This window comes from Arctopsyche grandis, chromosome 4 (assembly GCF_051622035.1).
Source record: "Arctopsyche grandis isolate Sample6627 chromosome 4, ASM5162203v2, whole genome shotgun sequence".
Taxonomy (NCBI): domain Eukaryota; kingdom Metazoa; phylum Arthropoda; class Insecta; order Trichoptera; family Hydropsychidae; genus Arctopsyche; species Arctopsyche grandis.
Genome location: NC_135358.1, coordinates 33,380,581 through 33,398,929, shown reverse-complemented (window position 1 = coordinate 33,398,929; position 18,349 = coordinate 33,380,581). Strand labels below are relative to the sequence as shown.

General features: G+C 34.7%; 1 protein-coding gene across 1 annotated transcript in view; it reads right to left on the bottom strand.

Annotated features, from left to right (window-relative positions):
* Positions 1–1,923: 1,923 nt before the first annotated feature.
* Atg101 (autophagy-related protein 101) overlaps positions 1,924–18,349 on the bottom strand; it is a 115,701-nt gene continuing 99,275 nt past the window's right edge. The window contains exons 8-9 of the mRNA XM_077429918.1: positions 3,411–3,584; positions 1,924–3,332 (exon numbers count right to left, since the gene is read on the bottom strand). Of these exons, the coding sequence (XP_077286044.1) occupies positions 3,228–3,332; positions 3,411–3,584 (279 nt within the window). The 3' untranslated portion in view covers positions 1,924–3,227. The remainder of the gene's footprint in view (positions 3,333–3,410; positions 3,585–18,349) is intronic.

Here is an 18,349-nt window from a genome sequence, read left to right as displayed (position 1 = left end):
CTTTCTAAGCATCATTTTAACCAAAATAAATTAACCGTACTTGTTTATGGTTTGCCGTCGATCCTTTTTTATAGGAAAATATTCTCATTCAATATAGACATAGTGTTGATGAGCTCGTTAGAAAAATATCCAAATACATTCACAATAGAAGCGCCCAACGATCCGACTGAAAACTATATACAACGTCCGGCCAATTTGATTTTCATATTTGCTCAAAACTTCACGGAAATCACAAAGGGAATTGTAGACATGTCTCAAACGATGTACTGGTCGGTCAAAGCAAAATTCATAGTTCACACACGCGAAAGGTCAGAATTATCTAAAGTATTCTACCTATTCTGGTGGTACAGCAGTTTGAATTGCATCGTCCTCGAATACGACACCGACGAGCGAGCAATGAAGATATCCGATTACACTCCATTCGTGGCAGACATGGACGATTCTAATGAAAACCAATTTGGTTGTTGGTCAACGATGAACCTGGAGGAAATGTTTGAAGGCGACATGGCGCCTTATATTCATTGCAATCAAACGTGCAGTGGGCTGGATTTCAACAAACACTCGGAAACCATGTATATTCAAACGTGCCTCGAGTATCAAACTAAAGCGTACGACTCCCCGTCGGACGCTTTCAAAGATAAAACGTCGGATTTAGGAGGTTACGCTATATCACTGTTCGTTGTACATTTTCCACCATTACTAATAATCGATCGTAACGAAACAGGTTTACGCAAATTCAAAGGTAAAGATGGATATATAGTGCAAGTTATAGGTGAAAAAATGAATGTGTCTTTCAAATACCACGACCCCGAAGGACCGAGAATCCCTCCCACATTTCAAACATGGGTTGCGGGTTTGATGGATCTATCATACAGGAGATTCGATTATTATGCGAATACAGTCTATCTATTGCCATTTTCGTTTCCTGCTTTGCACACGTCATACCCTGCGGAAGGAAGTGGACTATGCTTTGTGGTGCACAAAGCTGGATTTATTCCGACGTGGGTAAATTTAGTTCACATGTTCGACACGGGTGCTCTTATTATGGTGACAGTTATATTTAACATGACGATGCTCATTTACTTCCTTTTTCTTCTTGACGCTAATGATAAGAAATATGTTGACGCTTTGCTAAGGAGTTTTTTGTATACGATGCAACTGTTCCTCTCGGCACCCGTTAACTGGACGGATAAGAAGAATTCCCTGCGAGTCTTTATATTTATTGTGTTTTGGTTTATTTTCGTAGTAAACTTCGTGTTTCAAGGCACTATTGTATCTTTATTGACGATGCCTAGAACAAATCCTGAAATAAACACGTTTCAAGAACTTTATGATACTGGTTTACAAATAGAAGGATACCCGTCACCAGACGTTTTACTTCCACAAACGTCGGATTTATACATAGGGATTAACAAGAGGTTCGTGGCAAACGAAGAGATGTTTTCTTGCTTGAATAAGCTAAGACGTAAAATGTCCAAAGCTTGCTGGATGGACTGTATGATGATAAAAGGTTTGGAGAGAACTTTTAGAGACGACGAGGGTAGAATGTTTGTACACATCGGTCAAGAGCGAGTTCACAGTCATTATTTAGTGCATCCATTGAGTAGAAACTGTCCGTTGAAACCCAGGTATGATCACTATATAAAGATACTGTTTGAGAGTGGACTTTTGGACAAATGGAGAGGTTTTAAGACGATGGATGCTTCAGATACCATGACAGACAATAAAAAGTTAAATTTAGAAGATGTTCAAGGATGCTTTTACATATTGCTTTTCGGATATTGCATATCACTCATTGGATTCTCGATTGAACTCTTCATTTACTTCATATATAATTTTCATGCTATTATAAGAAAGTGTAAAATGTTCATACGTTGCCGTATTTGCAGAAAAAACAAAAAAGCAAGATTTAACAAATGAAATACATTTAAATGCTTTGAAGTTTATTATAAATCAAATAAAATAGGTTTATTTAATTCAGTGTATAATATAATAATACATTATTTAAAGGCACATAAATACATGGACGGCAGAGATTATGTAAAGCTTGTTATATTACTACATAAACAATGATATATATTTTTTGTAAGTGTAATGTATGTATACTGTAGTCATAATCATAAATAAAAAAAATTATGTAAGATGAGTATTTGAGATGTTTTATTATGTATTATATAATGTATATGTTACAGTTTAAGTGTATCTTCTAGTTGTAATATATTTTGACTAATTGGAATATATTTCATCTAACCTGGTACCAAATTTCGGTATAGCTGAAGTGTATTTTCAGTTGTAATATATTCTGTCTAACCAACGTAAGTTGATTCATATGGCAAATTACATTCCAAATGGTCAAAATATATTACAACTGAAAATACAGTACAACTATAAGTTGTAGTTGTAAGAAAACGTCACTCGACTAGTAAATTGAGTTGGAAAGTCACATTTTTGTTTTGAGCACATTCTTAGAGTTATCGCAATACGGTAATCATTACCTTTATTCGTAATATCTAGCAAATATTAACGCATTATTGAATTCTAAAGCATTCGTAAAAATATCACAGTTGTCAAAACTCAACTGTTATATTACAACTGGCGCACGTTGTAGTAAGTATATTTGTGCTTGAGATATATAATTCACTAGTTGAATTGTTTTCGAATATGAATGATCTAGAATTTTAGTTGGAATATATTATAACTGAAAATACACTTCAACTGTAACATATTGTTACGTACACCGCCGAGTAAGTGCAATCGGATTAGGCCGAGTAGCATCACAGAGACTGTGTGACCGTTATAATTGGTTTCAAGGATTATCTCCAGACTAAGTGCAAGTAGACTAAACAATGGCCACCGAATTGGCCGCAATTGGTCCCTTCTCAGAAGTGACCGATAGCGTGGGACTGAGTGTCGTGGGAATACATATCCGGGTACATGCCTAAACAATAGGGAGGTAACCGGACGTCGAAGATACCCTGAGCGACCTATCCATTATAAGGCGGTACTTAGGCGATATCAAGACATTCTGGACGGAGCACTGCCAGTGTGTGTATCTCCTTAATCACCGATAAATGCTGTGAAACAACTTGGATCCGCCACCCACCCCTACGCAACAATATAAACAAAATGTGTTTGATACATTTTTGTGAAAAAATTGATTTATACTAAGACTAAATAAAATGATCAAATTCGTCTAAATTATTTTGTGACATAATTCAAGTTTATCATCATAATTCTACTTTTGAATCATTGAAATCAGAAAATGTCGAATTTTTCGGTGGATCTGGTGGTCCATTGGGAAAGTGTGATTTGAGGACATCATTAGGACAAATCTGAAAAATAAAGGAATTTTATAATGCTTTTAATATGACACATACTTAAGTTTTTTTTTTAATTATTTTTACACTCACAGTCATGGCCCTCACTTCGGCAAAATTGAAATCTTTAAAAAACGCAGTCTCTTGAAGAGTTTTCAACGTTCTCAGACGACAAATCGGCACTGGATCTAGGAGACGTAGAAGCAGTCGCTTTGCGGCACTGCTCAATTCTAGACCCTCAAGGACATCACCTTCAGAATTGGGATACTGAAAATAAAATGAACACATTTTAACAAAAAATATAATTGAACATTACAACACATCTATATATGTATGTATATATAAAAATAAATGTCTGTGTGTGTCTCGGATAGGCTCCTAAACCATTAAACCGATTAAGGTCTGTTCATGCCTAGTCAGCACGTACCGACTTCAGCAGGTATCTGGCCGTACGAAAAGTATTCTTTGGTACATTTTGTATGGGTATATTCATACCAACCGTCACGTTTATGCCGCGGCAGGCTTACAGCAGTACCCGACATTTCCTGTTCATACCTTACAGCAACATCCGTCAACGTATCGTATCCGTTTTTTTAGCCATCGTGGAAATATACACGCGAATTACGTGCCACGAGTCTGCCGCTTTGCTGTTTTGGACCAATTGTCGATAGTGCCAGTTGACAGCTGTTCAATCTTTCGACATGGTTTTGGCGCAAATATTTAAAAAAAAAATTAAAAAAATTTAAAATTTTTTACAGAAATATTTAAAAAAAATTTGTCCATCATCCACAAGCTCCTTATACAGTGTCCAAAACTCTCCTTCGGTTTTGCATGCGTTATTGTGGCATTGCAACGCATACTGGGTTCAGCTAGTATTATATAAAATATGTATGTAAATTAATACTTTCGATATAATAATTTTTTTATACACTACAGTTAGATATTTTTAACAGAATATTAATCATCACACTTTTAAGGACATTTAACCTTCATCATATGTACAAAATAAAGAATTTTTGCGAATCATCTTATTGTTTATAAAAAGTAAAATCATCTAGACTAAATATTCTCGTTAGGAACATTTCTTATAGTGTAACATGTTTGCCCTAAAATAAAACAAAAATATATACGAAAAGGACATTGATCCTTTTTTAACGCAATGCCTGATGTAAATTGGAAAAACCTTTAAAAGGCTCTGAAACCCTATTAGGATCTAAATTAAGGCACTATGAGACAGTATAACAAATTTGGTGGTCTTGAGTTGAAAACCGTAGATTTGAAGAAACATTCATTATTTTTACAAACCTTTACGTTTCACATTAAGACGTCATTTTTTATATCTCTTATCTCTTAACCGATCGTTTTCATACTTTGCCATATTGCTCATTTTGGTCATCAATATACGTTAATGTATCGTCTGCCATTATTATATACAGGTCTTCTACAGGTCTAGAAAAAACACTCTTCTACCAATATATACGCATTGCTAACAAATGCGTGCATTTTGTGGCGTAGTGATTGTGTATACCGGTAGAAACATAAATTTTAAATGGTTCGTTGACTATTTCGAAATTAATAATAAACCTTACTGATGATTCGGATGCCGACGTTGATTAGGATATACATATGTATGTACTGAGTGATATGGAGATTTATTTATTTTTATTTTAAGTTTGGACCATTGTGGTATTACCGGAGTCCCTAATGCGCCACAATGGTCGAAAGAATACGGAGAGACGATAAAAATAAAAATATATATACATACATTTATACAATGTTACAGTGAAAGCATATTTCAAGTGAAAATTTATCAAACAATGAATTTACAACTTAAAATTTAACTCTAAAAACCCAATTTTTTTTTACATACATACATATATACAAATATACCAGGAAGGCTTAACAGGTAAACCCCAAATGCACCTTCTTGGTCCACATAATTATTACATAGATACATGTAAATCTAAACAATATCTGACATCTATCGTCAGATGTTACAAATATCGTATTAATACGATAAATAATGATGAATAACTTTCATGTAACAATACGAATTTTTATATTCGATAAACAACCACAGAGACATCTATGGGGAGCAATATGGCGAAACCTAAGATATAACAATAACTAAAGATTCGCAACAGAAAATTGGGAAGGAAACGCCAATTTTACAGGAATCGTTTTACAATGAAAATCAGAAAAATTGGCAAATTCTGATAAGAAATGATCGACCTTGACAAATCAAGGTCTGGCCAATAGCGAGACTTAGCGGTAATCGAACTCGTAACATCAAGTACGAGATAATTTAACATTCACCAGTAGACCACGCTACTGGTTAATCTTAAATGAATAGGGCCAACCCTTACTTAACCTAACCTATCCTAACCCTTAAATAATACCAACCCTAACAATCTAATCTTAAATGAATAAAACCAACCCTGAAAATGTAACTGGTTATGATTTCATTGAAACGTCAGTGAAAATATATTTTCACTTGATATATAATTTCACTGTGACATATACATATACAGACAAAAAATACGTTTATACATAATCATAAAAAAATAATAGCAGGTAAAGTAAAAATATCAAATAATAAAATACAAAGTAGGGAATGTCTCGCACCTATAGCCAGCTCCAATATATTTACATGTATAAGAACCAGCCGCAAATACAAAATATGGACCGGATGGAAGAGAGAAGATCAAAATTCCACTCATACATCACATTCAATTATGAAAATAATGATGAGCGCAGGCTACCCGATAGCCTACGCTCACTGAGGTGGAAAATATCACATGCAGGCTCAGCAGCAACGATTTCATTGAGAAGTCTCACAACTGATGCTACTATGTTTTTTATGCTCCTAAATGGTTTCCTTGATTGTTCCGATTTACTGAGTAAGGTTGGTTTCAAGATCCCACTTAGGTATTCTAGACACGTTGCACTCTTTTCACATAATCCTTTCAAAACCAATTCCCTAAAATATTCCTATCTACAGCGTGTTTATCGTATAATTACACGGGGAGCTGAATGAGGTTGATCTATTCGGTATTTCCTTACATCAATTCAGGACTGCCATCAGGAGAGTCTTGATTGATTGCACCATTTCTATTTCTATTTCTATTATATAATATATTCTTCATCGAATTATATTATATCACTTTATGTTTAATTATGGATTGTCCTATTTAGTCATATTTTAGTTTGTATTCTTTTCTTTTTCATTTGTTTGTCTACATATATGTACTAGATATATTATGTATTTTGTAAAAATCTATAATTGGGCTCAGATTTTCTTTTGTTACATTTATTCTTTATTTTTATGAATTTCTACATCTGAGGCCTGTTGATTTTTACTACCCTCTTATACGTTTCACATGGTTTTCGTTTAAGAAGTCATTTTTTTTAAATCTCTTATCTCTTATCCGATCGTTTTCATACTTTGCCATATTGCTCATTTTGGTCATCAATATACATTAGTGTATCATCTGCCATTACGTTGGAGATGAAATATCGTATATAATGCGTTTTAAGTGTCCGCTTTTTTAATAAATAAATAGCTCTTGGAATATGAGCCATTCGATAAATAACTTAAATGATTTGTTATGATTTGATTTAAATTCATTATCTTTTTTTTTATTGTAATAAAATGTTTAATTCATTGCCTTTGTATTCATTGGTGAAATATTGTTTTTTTTATTATTTTTACCTACATACATACGTACATGTGTACCCGGTCTCCGTGACGAGACAGAATGTTAAATTACAGAAAACGCAAATATCGGAAGGCAAAGATCGAAAAAAAAGGGTGCATGGTAAACGGTACATACTCACTTAATTTGCGCGAGCAGGATACAACAGGAACAAGAGGAACAGGCTTTTCCTCCCGTATTAATGTGCGCGCGCAGAATACGGAAGGAAAAGCATGTTCCTCTTGTTCCTGTTGTATCCTGCTCGCGCAAATTAAGTGAATATGTACCGTTTACCATGCACCATTTTTTTTGATCTTTCGATTTTCGATCTTTGCCTTCCGATATTTGTGTTTTCTGTAATTTAACATTCTGTCTCGTCACGTAGACCCATGTGTACCATATAATAAAATTGAACAATATTTACTGCTGGCCTAACGATGTTTCTGCCGGTATACAATTTACGCGCATTCGTTTTCAATACATACACAACTTATTAATAGATAAGACTTCGTGAACTAAAAGATCTGTGTACCTATGTATGTATATAATATAAAAAGAGTCTTGATTTTGTAGATATGGATACTATTCTACTATTTTTTTTTTCCGTTTTGACTATGGAACACATAATATCTGTTATTCACCGGTCTCGAATGCAACCCGAGGAGCACCAACGAATCTTCCAGTCTTATACCACATCTAACATTGGAAGTGTTACGAATTTCCTGCCGAAATTGAAATGTAATGAGCGGTGGATGTGAATAAATTATTGGACGAGTCGCCAGGCATTCTTTCTTCTATCAGCAGTGGCCGGCTTCGTTCAATTTATGTCATTGTCGACGCACCATTATCGTAATTGGATAATGTGGTCCTGGTCTCACAAGTGTCGGTAGCGAGCTGCAGCAGCAGCAGCACCACCACCACTATCTTGCCACTTCCAGAACCTTCTCCCGGGAAAATTCGACCGGTCGTGACCTGAACACGTGGACCACTATCGTCTGTTCCGTAGAATCGTAGATCAATCATAAGTACTTGTGGCTATCGTAACGTAACGGTAAATTAGCTGAATTGCGCAACCACACACATTCGATGCACAAAAACCATTGACCCGATTCGTTTCGATTCGAGAGAACAACCCGCGGCCAAGGGCACACAATGTAAAACACTGAATAAGATATACAGTGTACTCTCGATTATCCGGGTGCGGATTATCCGTGCTTGAAAAATATTAATTATAATTTGTTTCTTATATGATAATGAGATGCACCGATTGATTGCGACCGTTAAGAGGGCTGTACACCCAAAATCTTAAATAGATATATTTTTAGATTAGCCGAAAAGCATTTCTTTTTAAAGAGAGAAATGCAAGTATTATAGCATTAATAATAACTCGCGACAATAGAGGGTATAAGTTATACGGCTGTTTGCAAAATAAGGAAACATCTGGAACAAAGTGGCGATTTCACTTTCTTCCAGATGTTAGACAAGCAAAATGGTGACAAGATATGAGCGGAGTATTTCAAAAAGCGTGAAAAATCGATTGAGCTGAAGAAAATTGAGTCTTTCATTATGTCCATCCCTGCAGTAATGCTTATATCAGAAAGAGTATTTAGTCACACAGTGTGTGGACGAAGGCCAGGAATAACATGAATATCGACTTAGTAAAGGCGGAATTGCAAATAAGACCTCTTTTACTCTTATGTATATATATTTTTGTATTCGAATAAAGGAACCAAAGTAATATTTTCCGCATGTAAAAACTATAAAATATGTTCCGAACGAATAAAAAAAATAAATAAAAATTGAGTTTTGAGCTATTTGTCCCGGAATTGTCTCAGAAATAGTTGGCAACCCTACTTAAGAGGGCTGTACACCCGAAACCTTAATTTTGTTACCGTTCCTTTCTTCGATATATATTGAGTGTATGTATAAATTGAGTGAATGCGATAATATATATCAATTTATATATTGAGTGAATGCGACAGTTGCGCTTCGACCAGATAAAACGTATTTTAAATTGACAAAATCGAGGTTTCGTATTCTCCTATTTTCTCCTCCAAAACTGGACAAATTTTTAAAAAAATTTCATCATCGGTATGAGAAAGATACTTTCTGTGCATCTATCGGCGTATTTTTTTTTAAATCGAGCGTTAAATAAGCACGCTGGACTCGTTCCGTGGGTGTAGAAAAGAGGCGATTTTATAGATGTTTGGCGGCTCCTAGGTCATATAAAAAATAATTAATCAAAAAAATAAAACGATAGATGCACCTCAATGGTGGATATCCATAGCATATTAAAAAATAATTTCTCTAGTGCCATAATTGAGGAAGGGAGAAGTATAGTACGTTTGTATGGACAAGGCGCTGCTGTCCAGCCTTCTTAACATGCGTGTTATTTGAAACACAGAAATGTTTTTCGTTACCTTTTTAATGTTTATTACTATTGCGTCAATTCTTTCAGTTGCTTTTGATCATCGAATAAGTAATAAGTGCGTGTATTCAGAGCAGATTTTTTCGAACATATGTACGTATGTTTAATTATTATCAATTATAATGCTTTGTATGAAATTATTTTCTTTGCTATTAACTCGAAAATATTTCAGATACATACCTGTTAATATAATAACATACCTGTTCGAAATATATGTAGTTAAACAAAAAAATAAGTTAGAGGCGTTCGCGAGAGATTGTGATAGTTCTGCAGGTCCTTCGGAATGAGAAAGTATGAAAATGTCAAGATACGAAGATTTGGTTCCAACTATACTCCAACTATTTATTTATTTATTTATTTATATATATTTTAGCTATCAAGCTAATTTAAAAAAAAATACATCTTAATTATTATACTTAACTCTAAAATTTATAATTAACTTATATGTACTGTCCCTCACAGAGGTGTCTCTTCGCACCTCGCAGGAATGCATCCATGTTTTTAGCAGACCTGACGCACTCAGGGAGGGCATTATACATGAGCACACCCCTGTGAAAAACACCCCCAGCCGTCTTATTCTTTCTTACTCTACTTACAACTAGTTTGTCCTTATTTCTAGTATAAAAACTATGTTTATCTCTATTCCTTATTATATAATCATCAAAATACTTAGGTAATAACTTATGATCTAACTTATAAACAAAAGACAATGTACTAATATTTAGACTAATTCTAATACTCATCCATCCTAATTCATCTAACATACTTCCAATACTCTTAAATCTACTCACATTCAAAATAGCTCTCATAGCTTTATTCTGTATTTTTTGCATTTTTTCTAAATCTTGGCCACTAAACAAATTAAGCACAGTGGCACAATAAACCACATGTGGCAAGACAATTGAATTAAACACTAAAATTTTACTTTTTTTACTTAAAATATTTCTTAATCTACATAATACACCAACTTTTCTAGCCATTTTTTTTATTATATAGTCAGCGTGCATTTTAAAATTTAGTCCTGAATCTATGTATACACCTAAGTATTTTATATTTTCAACTTTTTCAATTAACTTATCATCAATTCTAATTTCATTCAATATAGTTAAACTATAGTTAAATAAAAATTAGCAGAAGGAATACCAATTAGCGGTCAATTGTGTATGGAAACAGCCTAGTTTTTGCATGAAAAATTAGGATTAGTAGACAACTTCAATACTTCATCTGGCTGGTTGATTAGATTTTTTTATATTTTGGAAACAGTAGAACTATATGTAGTAACGGCCACACATCTGCTTAATTATAAGCGTTTTTCTTAATAAATAATGAGTATTAAAATTATGAAACAAAAATTTGTGTTGTTAATATGATATTATACTCGAAACCAAGTCAAAATTTGATGATTCGGATTATCCGTGTTTTTCAATTATCCGTGCCCTCCCTCCCCAGCATTAGTCCGGATAATCGAGAGTGTACTGTATTTTTACTTTAATTCCTAATACCGTGGATTTAGCGCAGATTTCTGTAAAGTTTCATAGAGCACGACTTGGCTGTTCAAACGACAAACAAACCGAATCAATCAAACAAAAAAATCAATATTTGTCTGTCTGTCACGCATGCGTTCTTAAATTAGCGAACGATCGACTTGTAGTGAAATATCTAAGTCTGACTAGCAGCATTGCAGATAATATACTCGGAATAAATTCTTTTCAATCGAGGTCAACTCATGGAATTGAACCCGGTGACCTCTCGGTGCTAGGCAAAAGCCCAACCACCGAGCCATGCTGCTGGCTAATGACTTAACCAGCAAAATAGACTAGTTAGTGATTAGCATATAATGCTTTGAACAAAGTGGTCACGGGTTCAAATCGCACTGGTTTCTGCTGGCCAGATCTTGGATTTGTGACTCCAGGGCGATCGTTTCCTATCGATTTAATGCCTCTAGCGTTATTTCGGAGTCTCAATTTAGTCAAATTGAACCTAAATTGTGCTCACTAAGGTCGCAATTAGTACTTGAAACGCTTATTATTTTGAAAGTTTTGCATATTATGGATTATGACATGTCAATTTCAGACGAAATTATCTGAGCTGTATTATACAATAAATACAGTGAAACTCGATTATTACGAAACTCAGGAGACCGACAATGTTTCCTCGTAATAGTCATTACTTGATATATTTTTATTTTTTTTATTTCAATCGAACATGTACACTCGGCTTTACAGATCGCTCCAAAGCGACGAGTGTACTAAGACAGAGACAATACAATAATACAATCAATACAAGCAATGCGAATTCATAAAAACATCATGCACAGTGATATCTCTGGAGAAAATTTTGCAGAATTTTATTATAGAAATTGGCGAAATCACAAGTCGCTGAGTAACTTGAGATTTGCAAAAGAGATTGGGAAGGAAATGTCAATTTACAGGAACTCTGAAAGGAAACGATCGACCTGAAGTCACAAACCAAGGTCTGGCCAGCAGCGGGACTCGAACCTGTGACCACTCTGCTCGAAACATAATATGCTAAACACTAGTCCACGTTGCTGGTTATGTACATAGGCACGTAGGTAAATTTACTTGTTTTCAGTCTATGATGTGCCCAGGGGCGGCTCAAAGGTGCACCAGCCTAAGCACATTTCTTGGGCACCATAGGCAAGGGGGGCTGCGAGCCCCCCCCCACCTATATATTCAACTTAATTTTTCTACTCGAAGTAACAGTACTGATTGTAAAATATTATAATTTACGAGGAACGCAGGAAGTTGACTGTCAAATATCAACGAATCACGAAAAAAACTTGTAAAGCAGCAAACGTCGTCGGTACAAATAGTAATTTGGAATTGTATTTTATATAAAATACCGCTGAAACATATGTATATACACTGTATACAATTCTTCAATTCATTGTTGAATATAAATTAATATCCTCATTACCGAATTTATTCATAGTTATCCGTATTTCATTTTATTTTATTCATTTTTATACATAAAACGTGCCTATTTTTATTACTAGCCTCTTCTTACTTCACTTTCGATTTTTTCGTCTGACGAAATTTTGAATAAAATTTTGAATAAAATTTAATTTTTTGTTTTAATATATTTTTCTTCAATATAAAAGTTCAAGAACTTTCATGAAATTTTTTGTTTAAAAATTTAAGGGGGGGGAGGGGCACTGAAACCAATGTACATTTACCCTCGGGTAGGGCCTGGCTGTGCCAATATGAATAGACCTTAACGTGTATCCATGACATAACCTTAACTAAGAAGTAAACGATTTGAATGATTGAACATTTGTTATCAAAATTTATGCTGGAATCTATCGGCTCAAAATCGACAAATTCAAGGACAATTTCAAAAAACACAATTTTGCATGGCGCGAGCAAATTTTCCAAGGGTTTTAATACTATTTCCATACCTTCTTTGTAGTTTTACTTTATTTTCCAGTAATAAATTACAACTTCTGTCAATTGGGCTCTGTTTTCTAATCGGTTTTGTTGTACCTGCCAAAAACTTAATTTCGCAATATTTATACACGTCCCATCTAACGAGATAAATCTCGACCCTAAATTGAACACCAGCACACACACACACACACACACACGGTACACCGTGTAGGCGTCCTGACCATTTTCAGGCAGGTTTTTAATCTTTGTTTCACTTTTTTCCCCACCTTGGAGCATTGCTCCCCACCGTGCAATTTAAACCTTTAAAAATCCTATCAAATTTGCATGATATAGTGAGTCGATTCTAGGTATCTAGCCTTGTGGGACCTGGCAGCTAGGATTATAAGCATGACCTTGTTTCCTTATGAATTCCAGGAAATTCGGTGTCGATTTTCCTCAACGTATGGTCGTTGTGTGTAAACAAATCTGTTATGAGGTCTTCTGTAACATTAGACGATCTTTGTGGTTTTAAAGTTCAGTTGCTGAAGCACTGGTGTGTGTGTGTGTGTTTTTTTTTATGAAGCACTCCAGTAGAGTGCATCGCTTGCAAGAGCCGATGCGAGGATCTAAAAAAGGATGCACTTTATATGCGGCAAAAGCAAAGACAGGCTTATTATGGCGAGAGCTCGTTTCAGCTCGCAATGCTCGTCAATACATGAAGATAAAAAAGCTTGAGACGAGAAGACGAGGTATTTTTAGAAAACAGGGTGTATGAGGTAAGTAAGCGCCTTGGGGTCATTGCCGAGCCCGACATCAATATGTATAATATAAGAGGCGAATCCAATTAAAATGATTATACAATCTGCTCCATCGGGGTGTCGTGATAGACAGGTACAGATGGTGTACTTATATAATACGAGTACGAAGAATGGTTGACCGTGAAACTTGTACATGTACATGTACATACAATGTTACAAAATTTCTTGTTACTACAGGAAGGTGAAAATTTTCACCGAATTATGAAACCGTGATCATGACTGATATTGAATCTGTATGTCTTTGTGATTTTTCAGAAGATACTATTGAATTGCTGTGAATTTGCATCACCACAATAATACATTTATTTCCTCCTTTGTTGAAAGCGATTGACACATATGTGAAGCATTTGCAGATAACGAGTGAAGGATTTTTCAATTGAGTACCATTTTGTATGATTAAGTTAAAAGAAAATATTGTTTCCTCACATTATTTTCAGAAATAATGTGAGGAAACAACAGGGTCAATGAAAACTCATTAATGATGTGATATGATTTTCGATGTTTCGTCGGTTTCTTCATTTTTCAGTTGGCTTTTACCTGTTAAACCTTCTTGGTATATCTCTATATGTAAAATGAAATATTTGAATAATAGTCATTGAAGAGGGTTGGCTCATTTATGAAAAAAAAATATAGAAGAGGAAATGGGGTTACAAAACCTATTGAGTTTGAGATGCAGAATCGTGTCCCATAACACTTAAGACTAGGGTTGCCAACCGGCCCGGATTGGCCGGGATTGTCCCGTATCCCGGATGAATGCCCGGGATGAATTGTCCGGGAAATGTTGAGGAAACTATTACATTTATTTTTATTGAAATTTACATCGTGTACATAAATCCGTTGAACGTCCTTCCAACGTACATACAGTCCCAGGACAGAATATTAAGCCACCCCATTGAACCGCGTTCGCGCCCATTTGTAATTCACAATAAGATCTTTTGGGCTAGTTTTTTTTGTAAGCTCATCCTTATTTACTACTCTATTCACCAACAAAAAATAGTACATCATTATCCTTCAAAATGTCCTCAAAAATAAAAGTGAAATGAGTTAGCTCCTGAATTACGTAAAGCATAGATATACGAGCGTTTCTGCGAAGATTTTTTATTATTTCGTTAGCAACACCGTTATTTTTTCTTTTGCTGCAGCTTTACTATATTTTTAGGGTAAGTTGGTGATTAATGTGTAAAAAAATACTTTCATTTATGTTTTAAATTGCTTGTGAGTCTTAAGGGGGTATTCTAGTCTAGAAATTTGAAAATATCGATTTTTTTTTATTTATATTTTCAAAGTATAAACCTTTAAAAATATGTCCTTAAGAGGATTTTTCAAAATTCAAATTATTTTCGGAGATAAAGCTATTTTAGTGACGTGGCATCCAACCGGCGCGTAACGTTACCCGAAACTTTAAACGCGTTTTTCTCGAAACTACTTTTTCCAACGAGTTTGACATGATATCTCAAGTTCTAATGGACCAATTAACTTAAAATTTGGTGTGGGTCTTTTTTTATATATCCCTCTGTGGTCCGTAGCAGAATTATGTAAAAATTTTGTTTTTTAATATTTTTAAAAAATTCAAAACTTCGAAAAAAAGGCCAAAAAATGTTGCCATTTCGCGAAAATTTTTTTTTTATTTTTTTCCGAAGTACGGATCATAGCGACACATATTAATTAGGAATCTTTTCTTTTTTTTTTTTTCGGATGACTAGAAGGGATGGAATCGTGTCAAGATGGAGGCACCCTTTTTTGTACCTCCCCCACTTTACTAGCCTGTAATTTTTTCAATTTTTAATGTTTTTTTTTTCATTTTTGTTATGTATTATTGAAATATTAATAAACAAATAGTAAAAAAATGCATGGCAAAAATGTTTTTAGTTTTTGTTTTATTGAATTTTAAAAAACGCCCAAAATTTGTCCCTCTAGACTAGAATACCCCCTTAAATAGATATATTTTTAGATTAGTCGAAAAGCAATTCTTTTTAAAGAGAGAAATGCAAGTATTAATAAAAACTAGAATGTTTTATAAACATAAAATCGCGACAATAGAGGGTATAAGTTATACGGCTGTTTGCAAAATAAGGAAACATCTGGAACAAAGTGGCGATTTCACTTTCTTCCAGATGTTAGACAAGCAAAATGATGACAAGATATGGGCGGAGTATTTCAAAAAGTGTGAAAAATCGGTTGAGCTTATTAAAATTGTGTCTCTCATTATGTCCATCCCTGCAGTAATGCTTACCCAGAAAGAGTATTTAGTCACATGAAGTGTGTGGACGAAGGCCAGGAATAACATGAATATCGACTTAGTAAAGGCGGAATTGCAAATAAGACCTCTTTTACTCTTATGTATATATATTTTTGAATTCGAATAAAGGAACCAAAGTAATATTTTCCGCATGTAAAAACTATAAAATATGTTCCGAACGAATAAAAAAAATAAATAAAAATTGAGTTTTGAGCTATTTGTCCCGGAATTGTCTCAGAAATAGTTGGCAACCCTACTTAAGAGGGCTGTACACCCGAAACCTTAATTTTGTTACCGTTCCTTTCTTCGATATATATATTGAGTGTATGTATATATTGAGTGAATGCGACAGTTGCGCTTCGAACTGATAAAACGTGTTTTAAATTGACAAAATCGAGGTTTCGTATTCTACTATTTTCTCCTCCAAAACTGGACCAATTTTTAAAAAAATTTCATCATCGGTATGAGAAAGATACTTTCTGTGCATCTATCGGCGTATTTTTTTTTAAATCGACCGTTAAATAAGCACGCTGGACTCGTTTCGTGGGTGTAAAAAAGAGGCGAATTTATAGATGTTTGGCGGCTCCTAGCTCCTATAAAAAATAATTAATCAAAAAAATAAAACGATAGATGCACCCCAATGGTGGATATCCATAGCATATTAAAAAATAATTTCTCTAGTGCCATAATTGAGGTAGGGAGAAGTATAGTACGTTTGTATGGACAAGGCGCTGCTGTTCAGCCCTCTTAAGACACCAAATGGATCTAATGTCGGTTTCACACAAGACCAATGTATTCATATTGGGATACGACGCATGATCCAATGTTCTGTTTACGCAGACGATCACCCCTTTGAGCGACGGAGGTGCAAGTGCAAATCGCATCTCCAGGTATGTAGTTCTGTGATGCTATTTTTAGCGTTCTGCAATACAAGTGCACCATGTTTGTTACATAAATAATTGCGTGTTGTTGCGGATCGTCGGCCGGTCGGTTACCAGTTTGTTACGTGGCCAGCCGTCTTATTACGCTACTCGGATAGTCGCTGCTAGTGCTAGTGCTAGTGCAACGCTTGCACTCGAACCGCATTTCTGTACGTGCACACTGCACACTGCACAAACCATCAGGGCAGCTCAATCCCATTTTCATTTCCTACCTCTCTATTGGGAATGCTGGGATATATGTAGATCGTCGGAAACTATGAGATGAATTTGCTCAGTTAACCCTTTGAATGCTGACCAACGCCGATCGGCGTTTTGCCAACAAGTCCATGGGCCTGAAAACGCCGAAAGGCGTTGTATTTTAAGCATGTACAAAGTAAACGAGAATGCTACCCGCTAAGTCTTTCCAAGTAGCTTTCCACTACCCTAGATAACTATGTATCAGAATCAGAATGATATATTTTATTGTTACAAATCAATATACACTCGCCATTACAGATTTGCTCCAATGCGACGGGTGTACGTTAACGAAATACAGAATACATAAACAATCAGAAATACAGTAATACATACATATACAAGCAGAATATATACATAGCATATAACAATTAATCCGAAATAATAATCATAGAGACATCTATGGATTATTTTTAGATTTTTTTTTGTATACAATTTTTATACATATAATAAATACGAAATTATAGAGATATATATAGATTTCAGATTACTGTGTATAATTATTACAAATTATACACAGGCAGATTTTGTGACAACAGGATTAGATCTAATACCAATTCTCAGGAACCGTTTCAGCAATGATCAGATAAAATTGGCAAACTCTGATAGAGAAACGATCGATTTGGAGTCACAAAACCCCCAAATCTAACCAGCAGTGGCGAGGACTCGAACCTTTGATCTCAGTGGTGCTAAATATATACGCTACCACTAAGCCAAACTGCTGGCTAAGTAGTATCAAAAAGGTAGACTTTTTCAAGAGGATCCGTAAAGTGAGCTATTTTTACATGCTTTTTATTAGTTTCACTGACCATGTATTCACTTTGACAATATTTATGAGCTAATTTTGAACTACTTCCATTCTTTAAATAGCTTTGATATTTTACCGACAAGTGGGACTCGGCTTTTATTTAAATGTGCAAATGTCCCCAATATGAAGCTAGAAGCTAGAATCTGTCAGATCGACGCGATGACAGCTGGCTATCAAATGCGCATTCGTGACACCCCCACTTAACCTTTTGAGTGCTGACGTCTTTTCTGTTGAAAACCCACCACGCTGAAAATTTCGTCATCACTTCCAACTAGAATTATTTGGAAATCCAATTGAAAGCAGGTATAAAAATTGTAGTTAATCTAAAAAAACCCTAGATAACTACCGCCGAGGGTTTCGAATTTTGTAAAGGTGTGTTTAGACTCTCTAATATATCTTGCAACAATATAAAATAAACAAAATAAGTCATGTATGTCATTCATTACTTATTGACATGTCAATAAGTCAATAAGTAATGAATGT